The sequence below is a fragment of the Indicator indicator genome, chromosome 2 (assembly GCF_027791375.1).
Source record: "Indicator indicator isolate 239-I01 chromosome 2, UM_Iind_1.1, whole genome shotgun sequence".
In the NCBI taxonomy this organism is placed as follows: Eukaryota; Metazoa; Chordata; class Aves; order Piciformes; family Indicatoridae; genus Indicator; species Indicator indicator.
The window spans coordinates 64,567,902-64,586,389 of record NC_072011.1 but is presented as its reverse complement, the minus strand read 5'-3'; the positions used below and the strand labels follow the sequence as shown (position 1 = coordinate 64,586,389).

The window sequence follows — 18,488 nt, the reverse complement described above, 5'->3', positions numbered from 1 at the left end:
ATATCTGCAGTAATCTTATACTTGCTCCTTTGTGGGCATCTCCCAAGTCTGTCATATCGCAGAACTGTTGTTTCCTTTTGCCTCTTTCTTACTTTGTTCTGATCTCCACTGCCTTTTTTAAGACTTGTTTGTGTGGGAGGTGTTCTTCCTCCTCCCCAGTGTTGTCTGATAGTGTATAACCTTACTCACTAATTTCTTAGTGCAGGTAGAAAGCTGAGTGGAGGATGGAGTTTTGACTGAGATGTTTAAAGCACTTAAAGGATTTTTATGCAGACTAATTAAGCAGAGAGCTAAAGCAATAATCCACACTAGTGACTGCTTGGGTTCAAGACAAGCTTCCATGGCTTTTATAATGCAAAGAAAAGTACTTTTTCCTCAGCATATTAAATGAGCAGTATCATAGAGCAGTAGGGGTCGTAAGGGACTTCTGGAGTTCATCTGGTCCAACCCCCCAGCTAAAGCAGGGTCATCCAGAGCAGGTTGCATAGGAATGTGTCCAGGTGGGTTTTGAAATTCTCTGGAGAAGGAGGCTCCACAATCACTTTGGGCAGTCTGGTGCAGTGCTCCAGCACTCTCACAGGACAGAATTTTTTCATTGTGTTCAAGTGAAGCCTCCTGTGTTGTACGTTGTGCCCACTGCACTTTGTCCTATCACAGGGCACTGCTGAAAAGAGCCCAGCCCTTATTCTCTTGACCTCCACCCTTTAGCTAATGATCAGCACTGGTAAGATCCATCTTCAGTGTTTTTTTTTTTTTTCCAGGCTAAAGACCCCCAGGGCTTTCAGCCTCTCTGCTTCTCATAAGAGAGATGTTCCACTCCCCTCATCTTTGTAACCTTCTATGGGACTCTTTCTAGTAGTTCCCAGTCTCTCTGGAACTGGGGAGCCCAGAACTGGACAGAATACTCCAAGTGTGACCTCACCAGGGCAGAGTAGAGGCAGAGAAGAACCTCCTTGGACCTCCTGGCCACAGTCTTCTTAATGCACCCCAGGATGCCACTCTCCTCCTTACCATGTGGGCACGTTGCTGTCCCGTGGATCTTGCAAGCTTTGCTTTGTACCTGATACAGGACTGTGCATCTGCTGATGTGAAATAAAGCTCAAGCAGTTTGGACTCAAACTGAAACCTTGGACTTTTAAGAACTAATGTGCTTAGACTTGTGTTTCTTTTGGAAATGCACTGTACTGGCTTCAGCATTGCCATTCCTGCTGTTATTTATGCCTGAGGTTCTGAATCAGTTGTACGTGCAAAAAAGTTTTCTGTAGCAGCTCCGATGACCTTGGCAGAGTGTGTCAGCAGTGCTGGCAATCTTTATTGCAGCTTCTTCGAACGGCCTTCTACTGTAAGGGCCTGGACTGAATGAGTTATGGGGAGGGGGAAGAAATCCAACAAGGACAAGAATAGAGTCTTGCATCTGGGAAAGAACAACCCCATGGACCAGTAGAGGCTGGGGACTGAGCTGCTGGAGAGCAGCTCTGAGGCAAAAGGGCCTTGGGGTCCTGATGGACAACAGGATGGCCATGAGCCAGTAAAGTGCTCTTGTGGCCAAGAAGGCCAATGGCATCCTGGGCGGGATTAGAAGGCCTGTGGTGAGTAGATCCAGAGATGTTCTCCTGCCTGCCTGCTCTGACCTGGTGAGGCCACATCTGGAATATTGTGGCCAGCTCTGGGCCCCTCAGATAATGAAGGACCTCAGGGAACTGCCTTAATGAGTCCAGCACAGAGCCACAAAGCTGCTGCAGGCAGTGGAATATCTGCCTGTGAGGACAGGCTGAGAGAGCTGGGGCTTGGAGCTTGGAGCAGAGGAGCCTGAGGGGTGACCTCATTGCTGGTGATCAAGATGTGCAGGGCAGTGTGGGGAGGACAGAGCCAGGTTCTGCTCAGGTATGTCCAAGGACAGGACAAAGGGTAAGGGGTACAAGCTGGAGAAGATAAGGTTCCACAGGAACATGGAGAGAAACCTTTTCACTGTGAGGGTGACAGAGCCCTGGAGCAGGCTGCCCAGAGAGGTTGTGGAGTCTCCTTCTCTGGAGACTTTCAAAACTGGCCTGGATGTGTTCCTGTGTGACCTGCCCTTGGTGATCCAATCCCCCTGACAGAGCAGGACTTGGATGATCTTTCAAGGTCCCTTCCAACCCCAAATACTCTGTCATTCTGTGAAGTGATATAAATGACTATGTGCAAGGTGCTAGTCCAGTTTAAAGAGCATGGAGAAGAAATACCTCATTAAAAATGGCACTCTGAGGAGAGGAAAGTTTGGAGAAAAAGTGGGAAGACTTTGAAATATGTTTGGACAAAAGCTTTTACCTCACTGGAGAATATGAAAAAACAGTGCCTTTTTCAAACAAGTCCTACTTCGAAGTACGTTTTAGACCCAAAGCATGACATGCTGAAAAAGTTAACCTCCTTTACAACTTAAAACTTGGCTTGCAATCGCCTTATCTGCAGACTTGTAACTAAAAATGATGTCAATGACTTTCAAGCTCTTTATTGCTTAGGTTTTAAGCAGCTGAAGTCAGTTTTGGATGTATTTTCACAGTTTTTTAGTAGCTGTACATATTTCTGCAAGTAGGGAGAATGTTCTGCAACAGTAACTCTGCTGTTGTGGAAATCTGCTGTCACTGGAAAAAACCTCTCCTCAGGTAGGTCCTTAAATCCACAAGTTACCAAGCAACTCTGAACACTTAAGGACGTACCAGGAAGTATTGTCTTGTGGCTACGTATTTCTTAGAATCACAGAATGCTAAGGGTTGGAAGGGACCTCCAGAGATCATGGAGTCCAACTGCCCTGCAAAGCAGGATCACCCAGGGCAGGTCACACACGAAAGTGTCCAGGCAGATTTTGAAGATCCCCAGAGAAGGAGACTCCACAACCTCTCTGGGCAGCCTGCTCCAGGGCTCCAGCACCCTCATGGTAGAGAAGCTTTTTCTCATGTTGAGTTGGAATTTCCTGTAATTTGAGTTTACATCCATTGCCCCTCATCCTATCACTGAAAAGAGCACTGGTTGGGTATTTGTAGATATTGATCAGGTCCCTTCTCAGCCTTCTCCTTTTCTTCTCCAGACTAAACAGCCTCAGGCCTCTCACTTTCCTCTCAGTCCTTTCCCAGCCTGCTGGGTCCGGGTAGGAAAGAAAGCCTTGACTCTGTGCAAGCAACTGTCCAGCTTTGGACAAAGCATTAGAATCACAGAATGTTAGAGGTTCAAAGGGACCTCCGGAGATCATTGAGTCCAACCCTTCTGCTAAAGCAGGATGTCCCAGACTGAATCACACAGGAACACATCCAGGTGGGTCTTAAAGTCTATAGAGACGGAGACTCCACACTCTCTCTGGGCAGCCTGTTCCAGTGCTCCAGTACCTTCACAGTAAAGAAGTTTCTCCTCATGTTGAAATGTTCCAGTGTCTCCCCATCCTCACTGTAAAGAATTTTTTCCTAATCTCCAGTCTTAATTTCCCCTCCTCCAGTAGTGATTTAGTCACACATCCAAAGCACAGCTCCATCTAGGCAGCTGTGAAGAAAATTAATTCCATCCCAACCAGGCTCAGTAACAGCCAAGACTGTAAGTGAATTAGTGTGAAGCCACCTGGCAGCTGTGAATGTTTTTAATAGGTGCAAAATAGTTCCTGTCTACACAAAAGGAAAGAGTAAGACTAAGCTCTAGTTGTCTGTTTGGTTAAGTCAAGCACAACTTGTTTGATGCCCACACTGAAAACATAATTTTGTAACTTCTTTTGCCTGCTGCTTAATTGTGGCTTTGATGAATTTGTGTTAATTAAACCAATTTTCATTTGAAGTGTTGAATATTGCATATTGTCATTTGTCTGTGAAATCAATTCAGAAATGATGTGACCATTTTTGTGTGGCCTCAGGTTTGTCTGTTATCTTACTGCTTAATTTGTTACTTTATTACTTAAATATATTTCCTTAAGTTAGATCAAAAATAAGTGCAAATTAATGACATTTGAGCTTCTGGGAGGATACAAACCTGTTCTCTTGCAGGGGAAAAGAAGCTAATTTACAAGCTGTGTTACAGTTTTTCTTGTTAATAAAGTTGAGAGTTAAAATATTAAACTGCAAAGGTAATGATCTCCCTCTTCATTCATTAAGACAGACTGCAGTCATGTCAAGCCCTCATTCTGCTCTTGTCTCATTAATGTAGAACTTGCCTGTCTGGGATCTCAGCAACAACCTGAAGAATAGGAAACTTGTCTGATGTGTACTTGGACAAACTCTCTTGTGAGCTTCCTAGAGAGTAAAAATGTGGACAGCAGATAGAATCCTGCAAACTGAGCTTGAGGAGGGGAGATTTAATCTGGAGATGAGAAAGAAATTCTTATAGTGAGGGTGGTGAGACACTGGAACAGGTTGCCCAGGGAGGTTGTGGATGTCCCCTCCCTGGAAGGTGTTCAAAGCCAGGTTGCATGAGGCCTCGAGCAAGCTGGGCTAGTGGAAGGTGTCCCTTCCCATAGCAGGGGGGTTGGAACTAGATGGTCTTTAAGGTCCCTTCCACCCTAAACCATTCTATGAATCTATAAACATCTCTTGTCCCAATAGTAACCTGATCAAACCTGGCTTCCCTCTTCAGAAGGTACATCCCTGGGGTATAATTTGGGGAGAAACAAACTGGAGAAGCTGCTTGACACACCAGGCCTTTCCTTAGCTTTTGGGTTCTAAGCTGTCAAGAGGAAAGGCTGGGAGCCCTGGGGCTGTTTAGTCTGGAGAAGAGAAGGCTGAGAGGGGATCTGATCGATGCCTATCAAGATCTGAGGGGTAGGTATCAAGAAGAAGGTGCCAGGCTCTTTTTGATGGTGTCCTGTGATAGGACAAGGGGCAGTAGATACAAACTGGAGCACAGGAAGTTCCACCTCAACATCAGGAAAAACTTCTTTGCTTGTGAGGGTGCTGGAGCCCTGGCACAGGCTGCCTAGAGGGGTTATGGAGTCTCCTTCTCTGGAGATTTTCAAGACCTATCTGGCTGTGTTCCTGTGTGACCTGCCTTAAGTTATCCTGCCTTGGCAGTGGGGTTGGACTGGATGATCTTTGGAGGTCCCTTCCAACCCCTACTGTTCTATGGCTACGTTCAGAAATCATATAAGCTGAAGTAGTACGTTTACAGTGGATGGAGGCTTTTTGATTTTCTTCTGGTGGTCTGCTTTAGGTGCAACTTGATTAATTAAATTTGCTGAGGCAAATGGCCTGCAAAACTCTTATCCTGGAGCACTAAAACTTTGGACTAGATTAAATTGTAAGTGGAGGCTTTGTGAATGATTAGGTTTACACCAAACTGTCCAGGAAGGTGGTGGAGTCACCATCCCTGGAGGTGTTCAAGAATCACATGGGCATGGCACTTTGGGATGTGGTTTAATGGCCATGGTGGTGTTGGGTTGATGGTTGCACTTGATCATCTTGGAGGTCTTTTCCAGCCTAAACAATTCTATGTCAAGGATGAGTATTTTGTGTCTTGGGGCAAGAGGGGGGGAATAAAAAGTCAGGTCAGCAGGCTGCTAGATGCACATTGCAAACAGCTCAGCTGTTTGTTCTTACCCACCAAGTAGTTTTAACTTAGAAGTGCCCTGTGAGAAATGTGTTGGTTTCAATGAGTGATTGTTAGATCTCCTGACCCCTGAAATGTAATTTTCTGGTGGTAGCACTTATTTCAGAATCTGCCAGTCATCTTAATCATGTTAGGTCTTCAGAGGTGAAGCAGAGGACACCAAGTGGTCTGACTGTTTGAGATCTTGAACAAGACAAATGAAAAGGTGTGTGGTACCCAAAATACCCCAAATACTCAAAATAGTAAGAGGAAGGCTTCTTGCAACCAGTCTAGGGAGCTGTGAGTGTGTCTTAGGATTTTCAAATACCAATTCTCCTGCTTCCTTGGGTTTGGCTGTTGCTGAAATCTTTAGAGTCAACCCCATTCACAGAAGTCCAGCCCAATTCATTTGTCCATGGGTGGGTTGGGCTTGCAGGAATATCTCCTAGCAGCCTCCTGCAAATAGGAACCATCCACTCTTGTCCTCAGAGGCTATCTCTCCCTCCCTCATCTCCACCATGTCAGGGCTTTGCTTTTCTTCTCTTCTGCCCCACACAGATGTGGGGATGGATGGGCAACAACTTGGAGGAGAAACAGCTTGGACAGCTGCTGACTCTAAGTGACTGTTCCACACCATGTGATAATGTGCTCAGCAAAAACCTTTAGAGGTCCCTTCCAGCCCAAACCGTTCTATGATTCTGTGAAATGCTTGAGGAAAGAAAGGACATTCTTGGTTATGGTGCTGTCTTCCAAATCAAGTGCTGAGTGTGCTGATGCTTAGCTTCCTAGAAACTGGCTGAGTACCAGTCTGCTGATGGGAAGTAGTGAAGGAAATCCTTTGGCTTTCTTTTGTTTCATTTTTGTTTTGTTGGGTTGTTTGGTTGTGGGTTTATGTTTGGTTGGGTTTTGTTACTTTGCTTGTGTGCAGTTTTTGCTTCCTTTAGTAGAACTATTGTGCTCCCAGTCTGTAGGTCTTTTCACCTCTTCCTTTCCTCCCTGTCCTGCAGGAGATGAGAGCAAGCAAGCAGCTCTCTGGGTGTTTGGCTGGGGCCAACCAAACAGAATCCTAAGCTAAAGATCAGGAGGGGGAGGCATAAAATTCTATTCTAGGCCCCAGGAAAGTGTTTGTAATATATATTAATATTGAAAGGCAAACTGCTGCAGTTGCATAAGTGGTCTAGATGTGCATCTGTTGTACAAAGGCAGAAAATAATTAATGTTTTCCAACTCTTAATTGTGCCTTCTTGCTTTTGGTGGTTAATTATTTAATCTTTCTATTCCTTAGAGCTCAATACTAAATGGATTTTAAAGCAGTGCCTTTAACAGTGGTAGTGTAAAGAGCTGGAATAAACCTATTTAAATATGTTTAATTTCATAGAATCACAAAATACATTGGGTTGGAAGGGACTCTTAAAGGTTGTTATGTCCAACACCTTCTGCAGTGAGCAGGGACATCTCCAACTAGATCAGGTTGCTCAGGGCCCCATTAAGTTTGACCTTGAATGTCTCCAGTGATGGGGCCTCCACCAACTCTCTGGGCAACCTGTTCTAGCATCTGACTACCTTCATTATGAAGAGCTTTCTCCTGATGTCCAACCTAAATCTACTCTGCTCCAGTTGCTTCTCATCCTATCACTCCAAGCCTTTCTAAACAGTCCCTCCCCAGCTTTCTTTTAGGTCCCTTTCAGACGTTGAAACACTGCTCTGAGGTCTCCCTGGAGCCTTGTCTTCTTCAGGCTGAACTACCCCAACTCTCCCAGCCTGTCTTCATAGGAGAGGTGCTCCAGCCCTCTGATCATCTCTGTGGCCCTTTTTGAGTTGTAGCAGCTTCAAGTCAGATGTTCTAAATGTCACATTGAGAGTTCACGCCAAGATACTTGAGATGTGTCTCAACATGTGAACACTGTTGAGAAACACTGGTGAGGTTCATAAACCAGCCTGCTTGGCTGAGAACATTCCTGGGTCTGTGAATGGCAGCTCCTGTTGTAGTTTAGGAATCAAGGCTGTTGAACGTACTCAGTTTTTCCACCATCCTTAGTAATGGGTGTGTGTTCTTCAGTTGGTTTTGCACACCTCTGTGTAAGTATTTCCTAAGAGCTTGCGTGATGCTGTTATAAAGTCTGTGCCCTGTGAGGTATTCAGCTTGCATGAAGCCTTGAGCAACCTGGTCTAATGGAAGGTACCTGTGCCTGTGTCAGGGGGGTTGCAACTAGGTGACCTTTAAGTTCCCTTCCAACCCAAACCATTCATGATGATTAATGTAAGATATCTATGTGTTTAATTCCAAGGTAAGTACAAATGCATGTCTTGGGAAGCTTTAAATTGGAGGAAAAGGGGCAGCTTCTACTGATTTCTACTGATGCTTGCATCTGATGCATTGTCATAAGGGTGATTCAAGTTGTAAGCAAAATCTTACTGATAAGTCAGCTTTTTGAAGTTTGGGATTTTTTTAGGTGAGAGGAAGGCAGTGGACACAGCACAACTTCCTAGCTTCATCTGGCTAGCTCAGTGTTATGTGACATCACTTGCTATTAGAAAGCTGTAATTAAAGTGGCTAACAATGAAGATTGTTTCATAGACTCACAGAATAGCTTAGATTTGAAGGGACCTTATAGATCATCCCCTCCAACCCCCTGCCATTGGCAGGGACACCTCTTAACTAGACTTGGCTGCTCAAGGCCTCATCCAGCCTGGCCTTGAACACCTCCAGGGAGGAGGCATCCACAATCTCCCTGGGCAGCCTATTCCAGACTCTCACCACCTTCCTACTGAAGAAATTCTTCCTAAGTTCCAGTGTAAGCCTACTATCCCTCAGCTTCAAACCATTGCCCCTTGTCCTGTCTCTAGACACTCTCATGAAAAGTCCCTCTGCAGCCTTCCTGTAGGATCCCTTCAGCTATTGGAAGGCAGCTCTTAGGTCCCCCGGAGTCTTCTCTTCTCTAGGCTGAACAAGTAGCAGATACCCCAGAGAAGCAACTGTGAGCCTTTATATTCAGAATTGCTTATTCCTGATGCCAGTATAAAATTATGCCAAAGAAAGTCTTCCCAGTATGTGGAATTTTGAGAATTGCTTTTCTCATTCCCCTTAGGTCCAAGATGGGCCTCTTGGAACACTGGGGTTTTTATTTGCATCAGATGTGCTGGAATACATCGAAATCTGGGGGTCCATATATCAAGGGTCAAGTCTGTCAACTTGGACCAGTGGACACCAGAACAAATACAGGTAAAATATCTTCAAACTTTTTTTTTTTTTGCAGTTTGGGAGGTGGTGGGAGGTTGATTCTAGGAGTCTTTTCAAAAGGATTTGAGTTTACCACAGTGCCCCAACTTTAACAACTACTTTGAGTGCACAATATTTGTGTTATTGTTCTACCACAGTGAGTTTTAAGTTCTGAAATTTCCCTTCAGAAGCTGGTTTATCTTTTCTGTGTTATTTTAGGTGTACCCTGCCACAGGGTCTCTGGGAGCCTCTTGTTTGTCAGATCTGTGGATGTGTTGGAAGCCTTTTCAGTAGGGCAGCGTTCACACATCTGCCTGAGTCTTAGTTGTGTTCTTTTGGTGTACCAAGTACTGAATTTTCCAGGTGCTCTCCAGTCTGTGGCTTCTTTCTGCTGCCACTCCTGTTCCTCCTGGTCTGAAGAACCATCCTGAGAGGTGAAAGCTTATCTTTCACTGGATAAATTACTTTACACTGTACCCAGTGTCTGTGGTGGTAGCTTTTGTCCAGCAAGTCATGCAGCTGCAACATGGGAGCATCTCCCAAGCTGTGCCATCAGAGAGGTCTCCCAGTTCAAATCTGGCAGCATCATTTGAGCACACCAGTAGCATTCTGACTGTGTGAGGATTTAAGGTGCTGATGGATATGAGCTAACTGTTCTCTGCTTCTCCTCAGTGCATGCAGGAAATGGGAAATACTAAAGCAAGACTACTTTATGAAGCTAATCTACCGGAGAACTTCCGAAGACCTCAAACAGATCAGTATCCTTTTTTGGTTTAGCTTTCACGTTTGCAATGCCTTTTAGTGCTGTTGAGGTGTGAGGGCTGTTGGAAGGCACAGCTCCCTTTGGTAGCTCACCTGATTTATCTTGTCGAGATGATCAGGTAAGAAGTGGAAGTGGAAGTTGTGAATAGTTCAGAAAGGGTTTAAATTGCTTCACTTACAGCAAATCTCCTTTGTAATGAGCTTTGGCACATCCCATTTAGTTTTTTGCTTTCAGAAGTGGTGACTTGATAAGTTCCCTGTATGTAGGAAGTTAGAAGGATACTAGAGAGCTCTTGAATATTCTATTTTTATCTTGAGCAACTGCCAGCTGAAGTTAGAAGCATTTGAACAGGAAATAATAAGCTGAATGGTAAACTAAAATAAGTCTTTGTATCCTACTCCAGTGAAGTATGAATTTCTTCCTCTAGATTAAGTGTTCTCTATTGTTTTGGACATGAAGTGTCTATGTGCTACAAAGTGTATGAGAACAGAAGACTAGCATGGGAATATCTAAAGAAACCAAATTTCCCTGACAGCTTCCACTTGTGCTGCTGATGTGTGTTTCATAGATTCAGAGAATGTTTAGGGGTTGGAAGGAACCTTGAAAGACCATCCAGGCCAACCCCCCTGCCAGAGCAGGAGCATTTAGAGCAAGCCCACAGGAAGGATGGAGAGATAGTGTTTACAAAGGCCTGTAGTGATAGGGCGAAGGGCAATGGCTTCAAACTAGAGAAGAACAGATTTAGATTGGATGTTAGGAACAAGTTCTGCACTGTGGAACACTGCAGAAGGTTGTCCAGGGAAGTAGTTGTGGCCCCATCCCTGGAGATACTCAAGGTGAGGCTGGACAGGGCTCTGAGCAGCCTGATCTCGTTGAGGATGTCCCTGCTGACTGCAGAGGGGGTTGGACTAATTGACCTTTGGAGATCCCTTCCAACCCAGACCCTTCTGTGAGCCTGTGATTTATGATCAGCTTTTGATGCATGAAATGATTTGTGCCAGTCAGAGAACAGGTAAGCACATTTCACCTTTTATCCAAAGAGAAAGCATTTTTTCCCAAGTTTTATGATGCTAAGCTCTAATTATTTACTTTATATGAGTACCTTTGTTCAAATATTTGCAGTAGTAGAGTCATGTAACTTCTAAATGCCAAGTGAAAATATCCTAACTGTGGAACACTGAGTTAACTTCTAGCATATCCTTCTTATATTGTTTCATTAAGAGTGTGAACTGATTAATTCTCTGTAGGAAAAAAAACAGGGTTTTTTGGACACTGAAGTATAAATTGTTCTGTTTAAAGCAATTTGTTGTTTTAAAACTACAGAATGAGGTGGAGCAAGAATCTGGTGCAATTCTTTCCTTTGAGTAGCTCCTCAGCTTTCTCAGTGTTTCTATCTTTCTGAACGTATATTTTCCTTAAAAGGGCTTCCTCCAGAGCTGTGGAATTTTTCATCAGGGATAAGTATGAGAAGAAGAAGTATTATGACAAAAATGCAATTAATGCCTTCAATGTAAGTAAACAGTTTCAGCAAGGATTCTGTCACTTTGCTTTTTTGAAAGCTATGTAAGAGGAATGTAAAAAGCATTGTCTGTGTGTGTGTGTGTGTGTGTTAAAATGTCTTTTACAGGCAAACTTTTTGATACAGGGCTAAATATTCTCTCTTGGAAGCTATTCCTTTCTTCTTTTAAGTTTAGCATACCTTGTCTATTAGAATACAGCAAAGTGCAATGATCCAGCAAATTGGGGGTTGGACTGGATGACCTTTGGAGGTCCCTTCCAACCCAGACCTAACTATGATTCTACAATTCTATGAAATAGTTTGCTTCCAACTCTTGCTGGGGCTCTGAGCAACCTGATCTAGTGTGAGCTGTCCCACCCATGGCAGGGGGATTTGAACTAGATGATTCTTGAGGTTCCTTCCAGCCCTGATAATTCTAATTCTGTGATTCTATGTTGTGTTTTTTCTCTTTCAGTGATGGGCACTTCTCCAACTGTATACTCTCTGAGTCCTTTCTGAGTAACTTTTTTTGTGTTAGAGGAACAAGATAGGATTACTGTTACTGGTGACTTTGTCTCCACTTGTTCTCTATAACGATCACAGAACGTCAGGGGATGGAAGGGACCTTGAAAGATTATCCAGTCCAACCTCCCTGCCAGAGCAGGGGGCAGGTCACACAGGAACATGTCCATGTGGGTTTGGAAAGTCCCCAGAGAAGGAGACTCCACAACCTCTCTGGGCAGCCTGCTCCAGGACTCTGTCACCCTCACAGTGAAAATGTTTCTCCTTATGTTCACATGGAACCTCCTCTGCTCCAGCTTGCCCCCTTTGCCCCTTGTCCTGGCCTTGGACATCCCTGAGCAGAGCCTGGCTCCAGCCCTGTACATCTTTATCCCCAGCAATGAGGTCATCCCTCAGGCTCCTCTGCTCCAAGCTCCAAGCCCCAGCTCCCTCAGCCTGTCCTCACAGGGACGTGTTCCACTGCCTGCAGCATCTTTGTGACTCTGTGCTGGACTCATTAAGGCAGTTCCCTGAGGTCCTACTTGAACTGAGGGGCCCAGAGCTGGCCACAATATTCCAGATGTGGCCTCACCAGGTCAGAGTAGAGGGGCAGGAGAACCTACTTAACCTGCCTTGATGAGAAATCCTGGGGTGTTTTGGATGCCTCTCCTGAGGGCCTTGTGCCAGATGTTGCTTGTAGCAGGACATGCTGTAAGAGCAGACATGGACAGTGTGGCAAAGAAGCTGTTTAATCCTGTAGCCATGTGTCCACTATAGTAAGTTGGTTGCAAAGCAGTTTTAAGAATGTCACCTGGTACTGAAGCCTTGTTTGTTGGGTTTTTTTCAATGCAGTTCTTTCTGGGATAGACAATCTTGGTTATGTATTTGAATTTATATAGCTGTATTTATGCTTAAGCACACCCTCCTTTAGACCTACATGATTTAAGTGTGGCCTGACATCTGACTTACTACTCCCATCTTACTAGGCAGTGAATTTAAGCAGGGCAATGAATACAAGGTTGGGTGTGAAGAGTGGGAGTTGTTTTCTTTCCCACCTGAGCAAATAGATCTTTGAATGATAGTTTTATTTTGAAAGGCAATGAAAACCCCCAAACCTGGAAACTAGAGAATTGTGTTTCCTTAAGCACTAGTGAAGAAGGGGGGAAATTGCTTCACTTAAGAGGTAAAATACAGCTGTGGTAGGAATTCCACTTTCAGTTACCCTTTTTTACTTCTATTCCAAAGCAGAAAAGAGGAAGTGTTTAAAAGCGTTTACTTCTTGAGGTCTTTCAGACTGCCAAGGTCTCTCTAAACAGAGACTCTAGGTGTTAAATATAGTAGCCCACTACTACCTCAATAATGTTTGTAGGAATAATCAGGTTTTGAATTGCTTGCAGCAAGCATAAAATCCAGACAAGCTGAAGAGATTCATGTTACTACTGAGGGCTGGACACCAGTTTGCTTCTTCTCCTGGGGCTTTTCATTCATGGGCTGATGGAAATTGCGTCACCAGTCTGAGATGGGAACAAAATCTGCTGATGGAATATTTCAGCAAAAGCTGAGTCATGCACACTCACCTGCATCTCCTGAATGCCACCAAATGTCAGATTTGAGGTGGGCAATCTCAAATCACAGCTAGGGTAAACTGCTGTAGGTACATGATAGGAAATGCTTTCAACCAGTGTAGCACCTGAAGTCCCAGTTGCTGCTTGTATTGGGTTATCCTCCTTGGCTCTGGCCCCAGCCCAGCTCACATGCATGTGTAGTTCAGTGATTGGAGTGAGCCTGGGACTGGAACAGGCTGCCCAGGGCAGTGGTGGAGTCACCATCTCTGGAGGCATTCAAGCAATGTGTGGCCATGGCACTTTGGGACATAGTTTAATGGCCATGGTGGTGTTGGGTTGATGGTTGGAATTGGCTATCTTGCAGGTCTTTTCCAACCAGAACAATTCTGTGATTTTACTGATCAACCACCTCAAAGAGCTGTGCCACTCTTCCAGTCCTGAGCAGTGGTACAGAACCAACATTTCCCATTTTCCCAATGATAAGGGATCAGAAAACTCTGCTGCAGATACTTTCTGAACTGACACATTCTTTTCCACTGCAGGGAGTGGGAATTTATTATCATGTCCTGACAGTGTTTAGAGAATAGTAAACAAAATATATTTAAGGATGGGTGTGAATTATGCATGGAGCAGAGGTTTCCTGTAACTCTGAAGTTTGCTGAAGGTCTGTATTTTCTGTCTGTATAATGTAAGAAGTATAAACTTAGGAAGCTGGCGAAAATGTGATGTGAGCTTAAGAGCTTGTGATGGCACATTTCCCAGAAAGTTTTCTTGAAGGAGATGATTCAATCCATGATGCATTTACCACACTAAAATATGTCACATAGGCACCTGAAGATGAATAAAGTGGCTATGTGAAGAGTAAGCTTTTTGTACCTAGCATTCAGAAGCATTCACTCATGGACTTGCAGAGAGATTGCCCTCCCAGTACTGCAAGAGCCGTACTGGGTGTTACAGTGGTCTGGGGTAGAATTGGTGAAGTGATCTGAAGCATTTTTGCAATGTGCTATTGAAGACAGCACTAGGAAGTTCTGAAATAGCATACAAGTATTATAGCTTCAGGGGAAGAATAGTGAAATGAGATGATTTGGAGACTAGAACATCTGTCTTATGGAGAAAGGCTGAGGAACTTGGAGCTTTGTAGTCTGGAGAAGAGAGGACTCTCTGGAGATCTTCTCAATGCTGATCAATACTTGAAGGGTGAGTAGCAGGAATATGAAGCAAGGAGTTTTTCAGTGGCACCCAGTGAAGGACAAGAGGTAACAATCCTGTGATTCCCAGATCACTGAGTGGAATCATACAATCATAGAATAGTTTGAGTTGGAAAGAACCTCCAAAGGTCATCTAGTTCAAACCCCCTGCAGCAAGCGGGGACATCCTCAACTACATCAGGTTGCTCAGAACCCTGTTGAGGCTGATCTTGAATAGCTCCAGGGATGGGGCCTCAACTACCTCCCTGGGCAACCTGTCCCAGGGTTCCACCACCCTCATGATGCTGAACTTGTTCCTAACATCCAAGCTAAATCTGCTCTGCTCTCATTTCAAACCATTGCCCCCCATCCTATCATTGCAGGCCTTTGCAAACAGTCCCTCTGCAGCCTTCATGTGGCCCCATTCAGGTACTGCTATGGGAAAGGACACCTTCCACTAGCTCAGGTTGCTCAAGGCCTCATCCAGCCTGGCCTTGAGCAGCTCCAGGGAGGGGAGATCCATAACCTTCCGGAGCAACCTGTTCCAGTGTCTCACTACCCTCACTGTAAAGAATTTCTTCCTAATCTCCAGTATAAATCTCCCCTCTTCAAGCTCAGTTTGCAGGATTCTATCTGCTGTCCACATTTTTACTCTCTAGGAAGCTCACAAGAGAGTTTGTCCAAGTACACATCAGACAAGTTTCCTATTCTTCAGGTTGTTGCTGAGATCCCAGACAGGCAAGTTCTACATTAATGAGACAAGAGCAGAATGAGGGCTTGACATGACTGCAGTCTGCCTTAATGAATGAAGAGGGAGATCATTACCTTTGCAGTTTAATATTTTAACTCTCAACTTTATTAACAAGAAAAACTGTAACACAGCTTGTAAATTAGCTGCTTTTCCCCTGCAAGAGAACAGGTTTGTATCCTCCCAGAAGCTCAGATTTCATTAATTTGTACTTATTTCTGATTTAACTTAAAGAAATGGAATACATTTAAGTAATAAAGTAACAAATTAAGCAGTAGGATAACAGACAAACCTGAGGCCAGACAGAAGTGGTCATATCATTTCTGAATTGATTTCATTAACTTTTTAAAAAGCCTTCCCAGTTAGTCTAAAGAATTCTGTAGAAATTTGTGAATAAATATTGTAAATAGTAAATTAGTATCTTCTTTCAGTATTTTGAGAAGAGGTCTCTTTCATAAATGGCAAGCAATTGCTTGTGTGTTTAGAGGCAGGTAAAAGCAGTCTGTAATTGCTACTGCTTTAAAATAACACAGTAATGTAATTCCAGTGTTGTCAACAGTTGTTGGAATACAAAAGCAAAAGTCTGCTGAAATAAGAATAAACATCTCATAGCTGAACTGGAAACCTGGGGTGCCTCAAGAAATGTGTGTCCAGCAACTCTAGGGAGGTTCTACTCCCCCTCTACTCTGCCTTGGTGAGACCACACCTGCTATAATGTGTCCATTTTTGGACTCCCGAGTTACAGAGAGACAGAGATCTGCTGAAGGAGAGTCCAGCAGAGAGCTGCAAGGATGATTAAGGGATTTGAACATCTCTGCTATGAAGAAAGGCTGGGAGCCCTGGGGCTGTTTCGTGTGGGGAAGAGAAGGCTGAGAGGGGATTTGATCAATGTCTATCAATATCTGAGGGGTGGGTGTCAGGATGAAGGTGCCAGGCTCTTCTTGCTGGTGGCCAGGACAAGGAGCAGTGGGTACAAGCTGGAACCCAGGAGGTTCCACCTCAACATGAGACACTTCTTTACTGTGAGAGTGCTGGGGCATGGAACACGCTGTCTGGAGAGGTTTGGAGTCTCCTTCTCTGGAGACTTTCAAGACCTATCTGGATGTGTTCCTGTGTGACCTGCCATAGGTGATCCTGCTTTGTAGGGGATCTTATCTTCCAACCCCTACCATTGTGTGATTGTGTAAATGAGCCTAGAAGAGTCCTCTTCCCTAGGCTTGTTTCCCCATATGCTGTGTGCATATAAAATGGCCACTCGAGGGCACCTTTGTATTTGATTCAACTGCTGATTTCCTGACTATTGATGTGATCTGGTAGCACTCTCATTTCTTAAGCTCTTGAATCTTGCTAGCACCCTAAAGTTTATATGGAAATGGAAGCTTGATTCAGGTTTCTAACACTTTACCTTGAATCCCCTTTAATAAAAGGCTAAATAATAACATCAAGAGCAGGATTTTGGAGCAACTGCAAATAAAAGTTGTCTAAAACTTAGTACATTGATCTGGGTCCTGCACTTAGGTCAGGGCAATCCTCATTACCAGTCCAGGCTGGGGGATGATGAGATTTAGAGCAACCTTTAACAAATGGACTTAGGGGTGCTGGTGAATGAGAAACTGGACATGAGCTAACAGTGGTCTTGTAACCCAGAAGGTCAGTGGCATCCTGGGCTGCATCAAAAACAGTGTGGCCAGCAGATAGAGAGTTGATTCTGCCACTCTGCTCTGCTCTGGTGTGGTCTAACCTGCAGTGCTATGTCCAGCCCTCAACACAGCAAGGATGTGGAGCTGATGGATTGGGTCCAGAGAAGCACCACAAAAATTATAGGGAGCTGGAACACCTCTGCTATGATGACAGGCTGAGGGAGCTGGGGGTGTTCAGCCTGGAGAAGAGAAGGCTCCAGGGAGACCTAATAGTGACCTTCAAGTACCTGAGGGGGGCTACAAGAAGGCAGCAGAGGGACTGTTTGCAAAGGCCTGCAGGGACAGGACGAGGGGCAATGGTTCGAAATGAGAGCAGAGCAGATTGAGCTTGGATGTTAGGAACAAGTTCAGCATCATGAGGGTGGTGGAACCCTGGGACAGGTTGCCCAGGGAGGTAGTTGAGGCCCCATCCCTGGAGCTATTCAAGATCAGCCTCAACAGGGTTCTGAGCAACCTGATGTAGTTGAGGATGTCCCTGCTGAGTGCACAGGCGTTTGAACTAGATGAGCTTTTGAGGTCCCTTGCAACCCAACCCATTCTATGATTCTGTGACCTTAAAGACCAGTAGTGTTTCTCTCTTAGCTGCCATGAGAAACTTGTCAATACAAACTGCACCAAAGTAAAATCATTCTGAGGTTTCTGCCTATTACATTTTCAATAGCTTCATTTAATGTTCCTTTCAAGCTTACTTTTTACACTTGAAATAATAACCTAGTGCACAGACTTCAGCAAAGCCTTTGGGCCAAATGCTGTTTATAGTGATGCTTTTACATGAGCTCTTATCACAGCTTGGATTTGATTAGTGCCTCTACTAGGTAATAACTTAATAAATACTATAGAGAGGCTTCTAATGGGGAAAATGAGGGCAGGAAACACATTGCCATGTAAAAGGGGCAGGGAACTGGATTAATGTTGTAAATCTGCACATCCTTCAGTGCTTTTGTGAACAAAATGAGTCTCTCACAGAGCAGAGGTGTAAATTAAATCTTAGAGTTTTCTTCCATGTGTGTGTTTCCTTGCTCAGCACCGAGTGTACACAGTGCTTTGAGGTCAGTATTGAATTTCATTGTGCAAAATGGTTATTTTGACTTTTAGCAGCTTTTTTAAAAGGAGTCCCAAAGCACAGACAAGAGGAAGGGATTCAAGAATTGCTGAAAATGAAATGGCTCCAAGTCTTTGGATCTGAAACATGATCAAAATTTTGTGGGTGTGATTGCAAATGTGGAAACTGAAGCAACTCCTTGACTTTATTTCCTCTTTTAGGCAATTCTCAGTTCACTCCTTATACAAGAGACCAAACTACTCTTAAATTGAAAACCAAAATAAAATAATCAGATGCCAATTGTCTGAAACACACACAAACACTGTCACTTTTTTTTTTTCCTAGCAGCATTTATGATTGGTTGCAGGGATTGCCATTGGTTTTATCTGCTACTTTAAAGCTCCAATAATCCAGGGCATCCTGGTTGACAACTGTCCAGAGCATAGTACTGACAGGTTACCTGAGCAGGTGTTAGGATCACAGAATGTTAGGGTTTGGAAGGGACCTCTAGAGATCATCAAGTCCCACCCCAGAGCAGAGCAGGCCTAGGACAGGTCACACAGGAACACATCCAGGCCAGTTTTGAAAGTCTTCAGAGAAGGAGACTCCACAGCCTCTCTGGGCAGCCTGCTCCAGGGCTCTGGCACCCTCAGTAAAAAAAGTGTTTCCTCATGTCAAGGTGGCACATCCTGTGTTCCAGCTAGTACCTATTGTTCCTTGTCCTGT

At 44.3% G+C, this 18,488-nt stretch overlaps 1 protein-coding gene across 2 annotated transcripts in view; it reads left to right on the top strand.

The window, feature by feature from the left end:
* SMAP1 (small ArfGAP 1) overlaps nucleotides 1-18,488 on the top strand; it is a 68,292-nt gene that overhangs the window by 21,110 nt on the left and 28,694 nt on the right. For both annotated transcript variants that reach the window (XM_054395229.1, XM_054395221.1), the window contains exons 2-4: nucleotides 8,625-8,758; nucleotides 9,428-9,513; nucleotides 10,953-11,028. In XM_054395229.1, the coding sequence (XP_054251204.1) occupies nucleotides 8,625-8,758; nucleotides 9,428-9,513; nucleotides 10,953-11,028 (296 nt within the window). The remainder of the gene's footprint in view (nucleotides 1-8,624; nucleotides 8,759-9,427; nucleotides 9,514-10,952; nucleotides 11,029-18,488) is intronic.